This window comes from Corylus avellana, chromosome ca4 (genome assembly GCF_901000735.1).
Source record: "Corylus avellana chromosome ca4, CavTom2PMs-1.0".
Taxonomy (NCBI): Eukaryota; Viridiplantae; Streptophyta; class Magnoliopsida; order Fagales; family Betulaceae; genus Corylus; species Corylus avellana.
Genome location: NC_081544.1, coordinates 36,596,540 through 36,610,697, shown reverse-complemented (window position 1 = coordinate 36,610,697; position 14,158 = coordinate 36,596,540). Strand labels below are relative to the sequence as shown.

The following is a 14,158-nucleotide window of genomic DNA, read 5'->3' as shown; positions in this document are numbered from 1 at the left end:
TTTTTAAAAAAAAAAAAACATTTTTTTTTAATTAAAAAAAATTAAATTGGTGTCACGTGTCGACATCTGATTGGTCCACGTGTCAGTCCTAAACGGTCAACTAACGGATGGACTAACTTGGTCTTTTATCAAAACTCAGGAGGGTTCTGTGATAAAAATGAAACCCCAAAGGGATAAAAATAAAATTACCAAACTCCATGAAGTATTTGGTATTTAACCCAATTATGAATGATATCTTTATTTGGGATGTCTGACCCTACTTGCTAGCTAGTTGGTATTTGGCAACACTAAAAAGAGAGAGACGTTAAAAGAAAAAGAAAGAAGACGTGGCATGTTGCTGGCCTTGCATATCAAAATTGCTCATACTTTCCACACTCTGGACTCTGGACTCTTGCTCAAATGTGGAGTTGACATTTTGACCCCATTGAAATTTGAATTCAAGTACCGAACGCGTTGGCCCATCCCCAGAAGATGAAAAAATCAGCGTGTTTCTCCCGGAATAATAATAAATACGCACTCCTTACTCCTTTTTTTCGCAACAAATTCCTTACTTTTTTTATGCTCAAGTCTCAACAAAATCTTGGACTCTGGAGGAAGGAATGGGCTGGTTGCCCGTGGACTCAAGATCTAATTAATTAATTGGACCCTTTAGGCAATTCCAAGTCCGAAAGGGTCAAAATCTCGCAATACGCTTAACTTAACCAAACCAAATACATTACGCTTTTATGAGTCGGGCCAAAAGAAAACAAAAACAAAAACATAAAAAAAAAAAAAAAAACAAAACAAAAAAAAGAAAAGAAAAGAAAAGCAGCGGGCTTTTGCATTCCAAGCCCAACACTAGCCTTTATCACAACCAAAAAAGCACACCGGTACATATATCTTATCTTAATTTAATTTAATTTAATAGTAGAACACAGATGGCGAGCCCAAATCCAATCCATCCGTACTTGTGTCTGGAACAGGTGGCATCCTCCCAAACAGTGGGCTGTGCTGCACAAACTCACTAGAATCGAAGCCCACATGTGGCCCACTAACTACTGATTCTAGCTCATTTGAACTAATTTGTTCAGAGAACCCGAAGAAGCTGCTCTCATTCCAAACTCCTTGGCCCATATCTGAGCCCGCCACTCCAGACCCATAGAAACTGGATGCGTCCGGAGGCAAAGGTGGAAGCTCAGGGTCTTGGGATTGGGATGAGTAAGAGTAACTGTGTGGCTGTGGCTGTGATTGTGACTGTGACTGTGGCAGCCCACCATCCATAATACCCGTAATGGGCTGGTAATTAGACCCGACGGTTGCAGTCCCCTGATGAGCCCAGCCGTCCCCGGCTGAAAAAGGACACGCGGCAGCATCGAAGAAAGGGTCCTGGCCGAAGAACAGGTGGGTGGCGGAGTGGGTATCCGTATGATCATTTTGCTGCTGTTGGGGAGCGAAGAGGGCGGAGATGTCGTGGTGTGATTCGTCGGGGGAGATGATAGAGGTGACAGAAGAGCCACGTGGCATGTCAGAGTAAACGAAGTTGGTGCGGGCCTTGGAACCACGCATGGAGCGAGCAGCGCGGTCGTAGGCCAAGGCGGCCTCCTCGGCAGTGTCGAAGGTGCCGAGCCAATGCCTCTCTTTGGTGGAAGGGTCTCTTATCTCTGCAGCGTATCTTCCCCACGGCCTTCTTCTTACCCCGAGAAACCTCGTTTCTCCTTGACCTTGTTGTTGCTGTTGGTTTTCTAGTGGCTGCTTTCTTTTGGACTTGGACGAGGAGGAGGGTGAGTTGGCTGGTGATGACTTGTTAAAGTTCATCATGTATATATGATTCTATCAATAAAAGATAGCCTTAGATTTTTAGATATATTCTGCCTTTGCCTGAATATTTCAGAGTCTGTCACTCGAGCTAGCTTTAAAAAAAAAAAAAAGAAGAGATTTTCTGTGTAGAGAGAGAGAGAGAGAGAGAGAGAGAGAGAGAGTAAGTGAAATATAGAAGAGAATGATAGTAGGCCTTGTTTTCCGGCCGTTGCATGTAGGCTGTTTAAATAAGAAGTTTGGCTTAATAATACACCACGTCCTTTTACCACACTTGCCCTTCACAACTGTTCAATTGCCATCGTAATCCCCCATCCCATCCCACACAAATGATGAGCCAACGATGAGTGTGAAGGCAATCTCACTGACTCGATAGCTCACTCTTGCTACTCACTACTGATCGTCTGAGAGTGGGCCCACGATTAATCTCGGTGGGTGATATCATTAGCCAACTTAATTAATCACGATTATTTTTTATTTATTTTTTTTCATTTTATGGTTCTTGAATTCCCTCCTTTAAAGACCAGACTGTTTTAGTTGATGAGAAACAGTAAAGAGAAACAACACATTGATCATCTCTACAATATATCCGTTACATATATATATTTACAATTAATAGTAGTAATTAATTACTACTGAATGACTATATCTGGACCCCCCAAATAAATAATATACGTACAGTATGGCCGTTTCTTTTCTTTTTAGTACACGATCCTACAATAATTATCCCTAATAACAATTATTCATTCTAACTCATCTTATTCAGTTCATCACCTACGATCGATACACGTGGTTCTATCTACCGGACTCCACAATCCACATGACTCTACTCATTTCCTTATATATATTGCAACAATTTAAGTTTTGAAAAACTTGATAAACTCAATTTATATTAATGCTTGGGCTATTATAATTTGTAAAATAATTAAGAAAAAAATTGATTTGTTAACTCTTAAATTATTATAATTAAACATATCAACAGTGGGAATTTACGGTTTACCACACAAATTATAATTAAAAAGAAGGCATTGAATTTCAATGATATCGAATGGTATTTTTTTAATTTAATTACAAATTATATAGTATTTAGAATTTTTAGTCATGGGTTTTGTGAAAATGAGGAAACAAATTAAAAAGGCAAATAGATAGAGATAATTAATCAATTTTGTTAAAAGAAATGCTAAAAATTACTTTTATATATATCTCAAAATGTTGATATTATATATATATATATATGTGTGTGTGTGTGTGTGTGTGTGACAGTACTCCCTAATTGGCCATTAATAATTTTCCAATTTTAAAATAAATAAGGATAATCATGTCCTATATATATATATATAATTCCTTAATTGGGAAGAAAGAAAGGGTGTCTAATTTTCCACCTAGCTAGTGTGTAACTATGGGCGTGGTGATGAGCAATTAGTTGATTAGTGATGACTGGCATGTTCTCCTTGACCAACTTTCTAGCTAGTAAACTTATTTTTTAATTTTTTTTTGAATAAAGTTCATTTGTACTTTTGATTAATTAGATGCAATTATATGATGAATTTAAATTAATAAAACCCAAAGTTGTCACATGTGAAGAGAAAGAGAGAGGTACGCTTGAATCAGGTACTAATCATGGATTGTACTAATTAATCAAATCACCACCATAAATAATGAGCATGCACACCTTAATTAGAACAGCTTTATCCAATCCCAAAAAGGTTAGTAATAGATTAAACTCTATCTTATGATTGCTAAATACATTACCACAATTCCAATTATCATTCCCATCATCATTCAATTGTCGATCAGTACCCATCATCCATCTGATCATTACAATTACATCTACATGATATTTTAACCAACCCTCAATCTTTATATATATATATATATACAATTAAGCTTTTTCCCTTAATTTATAAAATATATAATTCCAAAATTAAAATTAAAATTTCTCTTTATGCTAACCCTCTTGCACGCGTTATAAATAATTATACGAGGCTGCTTTCTTCATGTCCTTAGCTAGCTATATCTAATAGGATCCACTTTCTTTCTTTTTTTCTTTTTTTTTTTTTTGAAAACCCCCTCACGTGACATGTTTTCTTTTCTCACATGGTTCCATATATCTCTTACTTTTTGTGAAGATTAATATATTGGAATATAATCTTAATCAATTATTATAGATTTGTTATAAGATTGGTTAGTTTACATAATTAATTTGAGAGTTCAATCAACCATGCATGTGCATCCAATTTGAGGTGAATATAATGAATGATATGTTCCACCATCCCTCTCGCCTATGGCCATGGATGCACTTTGGTATATATGAATGAAGTATGAACACACATCATGCAACCTCCAAATAAGGGAAAGGCATTTTGGGATGCATGTGAGAGGGACACAAAGGCGTGCTTTTTTGAAGAAAACAATCACACTAGCTAGGAAGACCTACCTACTCATAAAAGAATTAGTTGAAGAAGCATTTTACATTAAACGGGGCTTGACTCCCATGGACCCCAGCTTATGGCCTTTCGGTACATTAGACTATTATTTACTGCATAAATCTTGTACGACAAACCTCTCGGTTAATGATCCCTATTATTCTACACCTAAAATCATCATAATATATCTCTCTCTCTCTCTTTGAATCCGATTTTAGTTACAACTTAAGACTCATTGAGATTAAGACATGTGTTGTCCATGATGTCTTATATATATATATATATATATATATATATATATATATGTCTCAATTATTAATTTCAACGGGTCCAAATATCAAATATTACAAATTAACCAAATTAACTCGAAAAACAAGATGCAATGACTTGACCCGCACGTGCTGTTAGACTGGTTCTAACTTCTAATGACTGGGAGGTCTTGGTTGATGATTGTAGAAATATTGCAAAATTTTGGTGCTATCCGATGAGGCTAGCTATAGGTCAAAAATCTTACGACCACTTTAGAGGAGAGAACAAATAATATTTTTAGTGGAGCTAGCGGGCACGAAAGTTGATGTACAAGTTGAAGACGATAGACACTAAGTCAGTCACTAAGGCACATTTGTCTTTCTATCTTATAAGCTTTTATAATATGATTATTTATTATTAATGTGACTGTCGTATGTCTTTCCCAATTGTTGATGTTAAATCATCAGTTATTCTAAAAGTTTAAACTGATAAGAAGAGGTAAATTTAATTACTTAATCAATACTTTAACACTCCCCTCACGTGTGAGCTCAAACTCCCTTTTAATAGGTGATGCCCAACACGTAAAATATTTAATTTAAATGAGGGGTGATTTGACGGAGTTAAGGTTTAATCTCACTATCTTTAACTCTGATACCATGTGAAAATACAAACTAAATAAAGATGTCATCCTTTGTTTTCTCTTCTTATTCCCTTTCTTTTTTTTCTCTTTACAAACTTTCTTCATTTAGTCTGTATTTTTACAGTTGAATTGATCAGTTTTTGCCTTCAAAAAAAATAATTGAGCTTTTTCCTTTAACATTTCGCTTAGGCTAATCTATGTGCCTATTTTTTTTTTTTTAAGATGAAATGGGCCAGTGTTTTCCTTAATTTGTAGATTGTAAACAGTAATTAATAACTATTCCTATGATTTTTTTTTTTAACTTTTTAATAACACTTAATTGGCTTGTCAAACGAATTTCTTCTATAAACACTAAAGGCAAAAAATTTCCGCAAAAAGTACTTTTCAATATTTACCTTTTTAAAACTTTATTTAACACACTTTTTATGATATTGCTTTTGACTGACATTTTTACCTTATATTAATTTACTCATGCCGACCGACCAAAAACGTACAGTTTAAGAATTTACAGGAGGCAAAATGTTAAAATTAAAGCAGCTAGCTAGCATGAGTTATATTGTTGTTGAATAATACGCATGACTCTTTCCCCTATTTCCTCTTCAATTAAAATAAAAAAATAAAAAAACGCATGACTCTTCACATGCATGCGTGCGTGCGTAATAGTGTATTCGAAAAGTAGATAATTAATTCTTTTTTAAAAATAATAATAATAATCTACAAATTAACTTGCTCAATATTTTTGGTTTAAAAGAAAATGAGATTAATAAACTTTCTGGAATTTGCATGAATGAATAAAATGGGTGAAAATTGACTTGGTAAGACAAAAGCAACAAGCGTCAAAATTCAATTCAATGGAGACAAGTCTCGTTTGTAAATCCCATGCATGAATCTCCGTTTTCAAGGAGCAGATAAAAACACAGAGTAGGTGTATGGAGTATCGAATGGCGCAAGGATACAAAATATAAACACAGATAATAAGTGCAAAAGATGCCGTAGAAAGAAAGGTAAGTCAAAGGAAGCCTCCCCGATTACATGGAAAAAGAAGGTGGAGGATTTAATAAAGGTTCCACTTCCATTCCTTCCCTCTAGACTAATGAAGCACACGGCCATTTTGCGCTCGTTTTTCACTGCAAATGAAGACCCAAGCAGATCATATTGCTCGAATTAGAAAGAATTAAGTTCACACCCACACCACCCTATACATTATTAATTATTTAAACGGAAATATTTTTTGTTAGAGTTCGTGGTCAATCTACAGTCACAGATTTTTATTCAAAATCATATGTATTAATTTTTCTCATCTTAATGTTAAGAGACATAACAATTTTATAGACGGAGTCAAAAAAAAAAAAAAAAATTGAAAGAAATATATGTGGCCTGCATATATATTTGTAGAGCTTAAAGTTTGTGCTAGCTATATATATATATATATATACACACACAACTTAATTAATTATTTTATTTGACATTTACTGGAAGGATTGAGTAATCGAGGGAGCGCGTAAGTTTGAATGTTTTGTCGCCTTTGAAAATCATGCCCGGAAATTGAGGTTGCTTTGATTAATTTGCTTCGCTTTTGTTCTCATGGTGACAAATGGTGGTTGCACTGCACTATTTTTCACAACATTGTTGTTGTTAAGCAGAGAGAATCCAGAGGCATGATCATTGCCAGCCACACCACCTCCTTAAATTCTGTGGTCAATTACAAACATTATCATCCCTGTACGTGGAAATGTGCATATATATATATATATATATATACCAAAGCTTTTTGTACGTAGAGCAGCGCTGCAAGCAACAGATCGAAGATCTACCAATATTTACTAATTAATTAGGATCCATGCCTTTACTGGGAAAATTGAACCACTATCCGCGTCCTGTTTTAGATGATCAATCTACAATTTTACTAGAAAAAAGTTAATTGCACTTCTTTCCTTTGGTATTTCAATTTGGCTTGCGAGAAAAGCGCTAAAATTAAGAAAGACTATGAACGTACTCCTGTGTCCACCATGAAGTGATGCAGATTGTGATACACTTGGCTTGGAGTGGAGGAGGTGTTTAGAGGCTTCTGTTGGAACTTGAAAAACACCAAATAAACAATTCCGATCCCTCTTCTTCTAAGTCGCAAAACTGCACGTAGATTTTATAAAATGGCATCATTGGCTTCACTAAACTAGCAGGTCAGTCGCAGCTTTTGAACTTGTAATTAACAAGTAACGGGCGTCCCATCAGTGGTACTAAATGCACTGGAACGTTACTCCACAAGTACATTAAATTGCAAGTAATGCTGCAACTGTTTGAGCGTGCTAACTGCACAAAATGACAGCCGGCCAGGTTTTTGGTTTTCTTTACCCCGTGAAAAACTTGCAAAAAGGTGTACGTGTGAGTGTGTCATCAGTTTGTGTGAGAACGTCTGGTATCCCACACAATTCTAGTTTTCTTAGGGTTTAGTGGGTATCGCTCTTGCTAGTACCGTGCTCCACCGCCGGAAGAAGAAAAAACTAGCAATTCAAGAACCAAATACGCCATAGACGACCGACAAGACAAGATCTAATAATGTGACTGATTCGTGTGGAATTAGTATTGGATACTAATCAGTCATTTGATGGTAGACATCGACAACAACATCTGCAAGAAAATAATAGCCCTTCATTTGTTCAAATTTGATTTAATTACAAAAATACACAAGCTTCGCCTAAAGCAGAAAGAGTCTTAAAAATTACTTAGAATTGCAGAATCAAGGATGTGAAGGAATTCTAGAGTGCGTAGTAGAGTTGCTTTCACTACAAAGATGGATTTTCCACTCCTCAAGCCTGTACAATGCATTTGCAAGAATTCTCAAGGTGTTGGACACTGGAAGGCTTACCAAAGCAGCCAGGTGATGACATTTGCTGCTCTTCAACAGCATCTGAAACTGGCCTTATAGCTGCTACTTCCTTTGACTCTTCATTCCTCCTGCATCCTCTAATTTCCTCAGCGAGAGTTGTCACAAATCTTTCAAGAGCATCCCGCATCCAATCATAACGGCACAATTTGAATGCTTCCTCTGTGGTAAGCTGTAGAAGGTAACAAGAGCCAGAGTCTTCAACTGAAGTTAGATTGCTATGAGGCAAACCAAAAAACTAGTCAACATGGGATCATAGTAGCTCAACCACAGAATGAACCATTACACATGATGCCAGCTATGCTACCATATCATATAATTCCAATTGATCTTTTATTGATTACTGACCCATTTCCTATCATAGTTAGCCTGCTCTGGCCAAGAGTCAAGCTCCTCGGTCACCTTCAATGCAAACATATAACCTCTACAACCTCCTTCCAGGCTGCAGCTTTTCTGCCTGCTCTTGCTTCGAAACATCCAATCTCCTAGTGGAGTTTCCTGAAAATAATTGAGAAATCAGGTTGAATTAGATGACTCATTGAGAAAATAATCACTACTTTCATGTAATGAACTTAATTCATTATGATAACATGCCACATCAAAGGCACCCATCAATTACAAGTCCATATGCATATCATAAGCAAGAAGATATGTGTAAGGACAAAACTCAGAGCATGGATCATATGATTCAAGAATATAAACGAAATAGAATAGAAAATTTCAACACATACTATAGCTATCACGCCTGTACTAATTAAGAACAAAAAAGAAACATACACTGAGTATTCCTTTCACTCCGGCTTCCTCGAAGGCTTCACGACAAGCAGCTTCGCGTATAGTCTCATCATCCTCCCATCCACCCTGGTAATCCAATGAAGGCATTGACATTGAATCCGAAACTTATATTTTATACAGAACGTGACATTACAAAAATGAAAGGTGTTAATTAAGCCTCATGTGCTGAGCAAACAAAGCAGGGTTATTGATATACCTTCGGGAACACAAGATCATGCCGATTTGGTGAAGAAATCATAAGAACAAGCAATTTGTTCTCTGAACTGCCATGGCAACCCTCAACATTCTGCTCAAGCCTGTAAGGAATACAACTGTTGTTTGCACCAGACAGGTGAGTGTATAGTCAAGCATTCCAATCCATGCAAAGGAGGAAATTACTTTCAATTGGGAGGATTATCATTAACTTTAAGAACATGCTTGTATATATTTTAGTAACACCAAAATGTTCAAATTCTTTACCGGATCCATTACATTTCCCTGTGAACCATGCCATGATTTAATGCATTATGAGCTGGAAACCGAGCCACTCATTTCACCCAATTTGGCTCTCTCAGACTTAATGATGAGAAGCATATCTGTTAACCTGGGTTCTTGCATTTTATGTTCACTAACTCTCTGAGACAAATGTATGCACCATGGAATAACAGGTAAATGGCTGTAACAAGTATGCCGAAACTAAAAGGGAAATAGTGGGGTGATATTGGTAATTAAGCGCCTTAATCGTTAAGTGAAGCTCAACACGTGAAATATTTAATTAAAATAAAAGGTAAATGATGTTAACAAGGTTCGAACTCAGAACATTTGTTCTAATACTATGTTAAATCACCAATAATATATCTCTGGAGATTGGAATAATTGGTGATTTAACTCATTAACGTTGAAGGCATCACTCTAGTAGACACTCTTTAAACATGAGGGTCAAGGTTTATGGAACATAAACGTCCACCTGGATAGCCCATCGACCCACCAAATTAAGGAGCATTGCTAGAGTGGGAAAAGGACGTACTAGCTAATAGTGGTATGATTAATTAATTAAAGTAAATGAAAGAAAAACAGAGACAAGTAGCGCGCATAAAGTCAATGCTTAGGCCCAGGTCTGTCTACCGCACCGTTTATCAAGAGCAATGGAGATTAAAAAGAAAACACTTTTTATCTTCTAGAAGCATGACGCTATGCTGCTTTTGTTGAAGAAAAGAACACAAATTTTTATAACATTAAAAGGAAGTAAAGTAGGAGATGAAGATAATTGACATGACACAAGTAAAATTTGATCGCAGCAATAGCATAGAAGACTAAGAAGAGATTGACTGACCCTGCAACAAGCCTAAGTTGATCCTCGTACCGCTGTTTGTGTCTCCCTGTTCTTGCCAGCAAAGACGACATGATAAAAATCTGAACTCAACGAATCAGAAATTAAGCTCTTAACACCCTGTCTCACTCCACGAGGCAGAGGGGCTTATGATTTGTTTGAGCAAAAGGAGTGTCATGCCATATAATGCTTTCGTAGAAATCAATTGGAAAAGCAGAGAGCAGAAAGAGTCAACAACGGCAACGAGAAAGGCGTGTCGGTGCTTGTGACGAAAGTGCAACCAAGTTCACAACCCAAGCAACTGTTGGGGGCTCCTTCAACGAAACAGCATAACTTTGCTCTTTGCATACCCCAACAGGAGACGAGACGAGAGAGGCAACAAAGACGGACTGCAGCAAGCGGGACTAATTAATCTCAACGGTTCTGTAAAATTCAAAACCTGACTTTGGAGGGCTGTCTTGTCTCCCTTTTCTTCTCTTTTTTTACAATTATATTTTATTACCTTCTCGACATCCTTTGGAAGTATGTGTGACAGTGTGAGTGAGTTCGTCAATTACAAAAGAAATTAAAAACAAAAAAACAAAAAAAAAAACAAACAAACAGAGAAGGAAAGGGTTAATTTAATCCTACGCCATATGTCGGTCCTACCTGGCTTGTAAATGATACAGACAGACAGACAGAGTAGATAAGACGAGGCAATCCATTTAAGTCTTTTGGTGAGGAGAAAAACAAAAAGTAATCCATGTAAATCTTTTAAAACCACGTCTCTCGACTCTACTGGTGTAGGTCTTATCCAATATTCCCAATGGGCATTTTCTAATTTTTATGAATGAAAGGAACACGAGTACCTGAATTTCACGAAGTCCTCTTATGGAATGGATGAGTTTATAACCTTTTTTTTATGTGAGTTATTTGAATTTTACGAAGCACGTGTTTGGTTTGTAGAATAAACTATTAAAATAAAATAACTATTCCATAGTCATTTTTTTTGTTTGGCAATAATTTATTCTTATGAAAATCCCTTATACACAGGAATAGTAAGTGAAAGAATTGACATAACTTTTTTCAAAAAAACTAATTTTTTCAAAAGTTTCTTCTAACCCTTAAATTTGTTTTTTTTTGGGACAATTGCAGTTTACTCTCTCAAAGTTGACTGCGTTTTTCAATTCGAACACTAAAGTTTTAATTTTTACAATCCACCCCCACAAAGTTTCAATTTTTTTCAATTCGACCAATATTATCCCAAAATTCCTATATTGCCCCTAATTTTTTTTTTTTTTTTTTTAATGTTTATGAAGAAAACAAAAAACAAATTTGGGGGTGCAAAAATGGCCAGATAGCCACCCCAAATTTTTTTTAAAATTTTTTTTATAAAAATTTAAAAAATAAAAATTATGAGCAATATGGGAAGCTTTGGATACAATTGGTCAAATTACAAAAATTTGAAACTTTCGGGGGTGGATTGCAAAAATTGAAACTTTAGTGTTCGAATTGAAAAACGCTGTCAACTTTAGAGGGGTAAACGGTAATTTTCCCTTATTTTTTTTGTTTTTTGTTTTAAATAAAAAATTAAAAAGAAGAAGAAGGAAAACCTAGGGCTATGCTTGGCAAGGGACTAGACCTCTCCTGTAGCTAGACCAGCACTGTAGCAACTGTGAACCAAGGAGACGGACGGTCAGACGCGCAGACCTGCACTCATTAAAAAGAGCGCATCCAACCCATTTTCAACTTGTTCTTTGCGTATGGTTTTTTTTTGTTGTTGTGAAATAACGTATGGAAGAAGTGGCTTGTGAACGTGTGGGTTAATGTTGGTAGTTGGTTTAGTTCTCCTGTGGGTTAATGCTCGCGTAGAAACAAGTTGAAAATGGGTTGGGTGTGCTCCTTTTAATGAGTGCAGGTCTGCGCGTCTAATCGTCCGTCTCCTCGTTTCACTGTAGCTACAGTGCCGGTCCAGCTACAGGAGAGGTCCGATCCCTTGCCAAACTGAGCCTAGAATTACGAGGGTGATCACTCCAATTAGAATACATATGTTGTTATCAAACTAAGGAATAAGAATAATTATTCCATTCCACTTTTGTCTATTTCTAGTAATAACTATTCTTTTTTTTTTCAACGAAATACTCAATTTGCGAACCAAATAAGGCCTAAGGGTATTTTCATTATTATGAAAATTACTAACAATTTTTGATTGTTTTGGAAGAGACATTGTGGCAATTAAAAGTTTAGAGAATATTACTAATTTGGTAATAGTACTTTGAAGAGTTAATGTGGACTTTCCGTTTTTATTTTTATTTAAGAAAAAATCAATTACTAAAATTGCTAAGCCCTGACCCTAAGTTGTTGTGCATTTGAAGACAAACAAGAATCATCTCGTCCCTTACAGTGATACCGTTTTATTTTTGTTTTTGATCGTCGTGACTCAACCCAACTCGAATTGTTTTGACTCATTCCAACTCCAACTTTTCAAAGGCGGAAGCAACTTAAAAAATTCCGTCCATTGGAGTACAAACTCATTTTCGATTAGGCAAATCAAAAGATGCCAAAAGGTGAAGAAATTTGGAGGCAGCTTTTATCCTTCCAAAGTATGCTAATAATAGTAATAATAATAATACAATATTTGTCATTCGATTTTGAGTCCTAAAATGAAAATAAAAGAAGCAACACCTCACCTCACTCCAAATGACTCACTCCCTAGTCACTACAGATAAAGATGGATGATGAGTACCCCCACTAACTTCCAATAGAATAGACCCATCAATAATAATTAGCCTGGCCACTTGCCATATAGAAGCCAAAAACTTTGACTCTAAGTCAACGCCCTTACTGTAGAAAGGCATAGAAGCTTATGATAATAGCATTACCAGTACCTAACCTATAGACGCTCAAAATAAAATATAAAATATAGAAGTTGAATAACGGATCGACCACCAATTTTTTAAAACGTGTAAATGGGTGGGGCCTAATCCGGCATACTTGTAAATATACCAATATATCGTCATTCATTCAAATTTATGCTATTGTACGGATTCAAGCGAGAGATCCACACACCACAATTAACAATTAAAATTATAGCCATACAGATTTTTTTTTTTTTTACCGCCTGGCGTTCCAAATAATTTCTGTCACGCAATGAAATGATAGTCTTAGTCTTAGAGAAAACAAAACAGTTTTTAATTTTATAACCGGAGGCCAGATTACAACATAACAAAAAATAAGAGGGGGCACTTCAACAACAAACCCAAACGTAAAAGATAGTGTAAAATATGAAAATGGGAAAACTGAAACAATCGAATAGGCAATGGACGCATAAATGGTCCCAAGAAATCATAAACTATCCAGACCTCTATAACTTAGGCAGAAGCCAAGAAATCGACCGCATAAAGCGGTAACAACACCCAAAAAGAGGACAGGCAAGAGCATGACCCTTAAAAAAGTCATACATCTAACTCAAACCTTTATCAGGATAGAACAACAATCACCGGAGAATGGTTGAAAGGAGAACAATATTGTCAAAAATATAACATAATTTATCATCAAAGAGCAACAAATTCCTGATGTAAACAGAAAAGTTTCTACAAACAAAAAAACAAAGACAAAAAAAGAAATATAAAAGTAATCCAAACAGCAGCAACACCGGTGGATGGAGTAGAGGTTGAGGGTACATGAGGGTGCATGTTGAGGTTGCAAAGGAGGGCAACATCTGGCAGAGCAGTGGCGTGACACACACCCGTGAGTGCGATCCACTCACTGGCGCATGTGGAATACACTCCGGCGTGAGGTAGTCGGAAGGAGATGTGTTTGGCGGCAACATATATTAGAGGAGCCCAGTAGCATGAAGACATGTGGCTTCTTGAAATAGATAGATCTAATTTTGAAAAAAATCAAATCTAAAAAATACAAGGACGCAGAACTCTCATGGAACAACTAGATCAAGGGGAGAGCAGACCTTCAATGGAGGACGAGGAGATGACGATACTATTGTTGCAGGATAAATCGCCTAAAGCGACAAATAGAGCCTCAAATGAGGCTAGAGTTGCCTTCAAGAAGATAGATTTAGCCTC

The 14,158-nt window shown here is 36.2% G+C and overlaps 2 protein-coding genes across 2 annotated transcripts; both read right to left on the bottom strand.

Annotated features, from left to right (window-relative positions):
* Positions 1–894: 894 nt before the first annotated feature.
* Positions 895–1,797, bottom strand: LOC132176898 (ethylene-responsive transcription factor LEP-like). The gene has a single exon (XM_059589057.1). It carries the CDS (start codon positions 1,795–1,797, stop codon positions 901–903), a length of 897 nt encoding a protein of 298 aa, XP_059445040.1. The 3' UTR covers positions 895–900.
* A 5,941-nt stretch (positions 1,798–7,738) lies between these two features.
* Positions 7,739–10,573, bottom strand: LOC132178680 (nudix hydrolase 13, mitochondrial-like). The gene is made up of 5 exons (XM_059591173.1): positions 10,101–10,573; positions 8,985–9,099; positions 8,771–8,854; positions 8,342–8,491; positions 7,739–8,165 (listed from the first exon to the last, which is right to left on the bottom strand). The coding sequence occupies exons 1-5, from the start codon at positions 10,169–10,171 to the stop codon at positions 7,917–7,919; spliced, it is 669 nt and encodes a 222-aa protein (XP_059447156.1). The 5' UTR covers positions 10,172–10,573; the 3' UTR covers positions 7,739–7,916.
* Between the last annotated feature and the right edge of the window lie 3,585 nt (positions 10,574–14,158).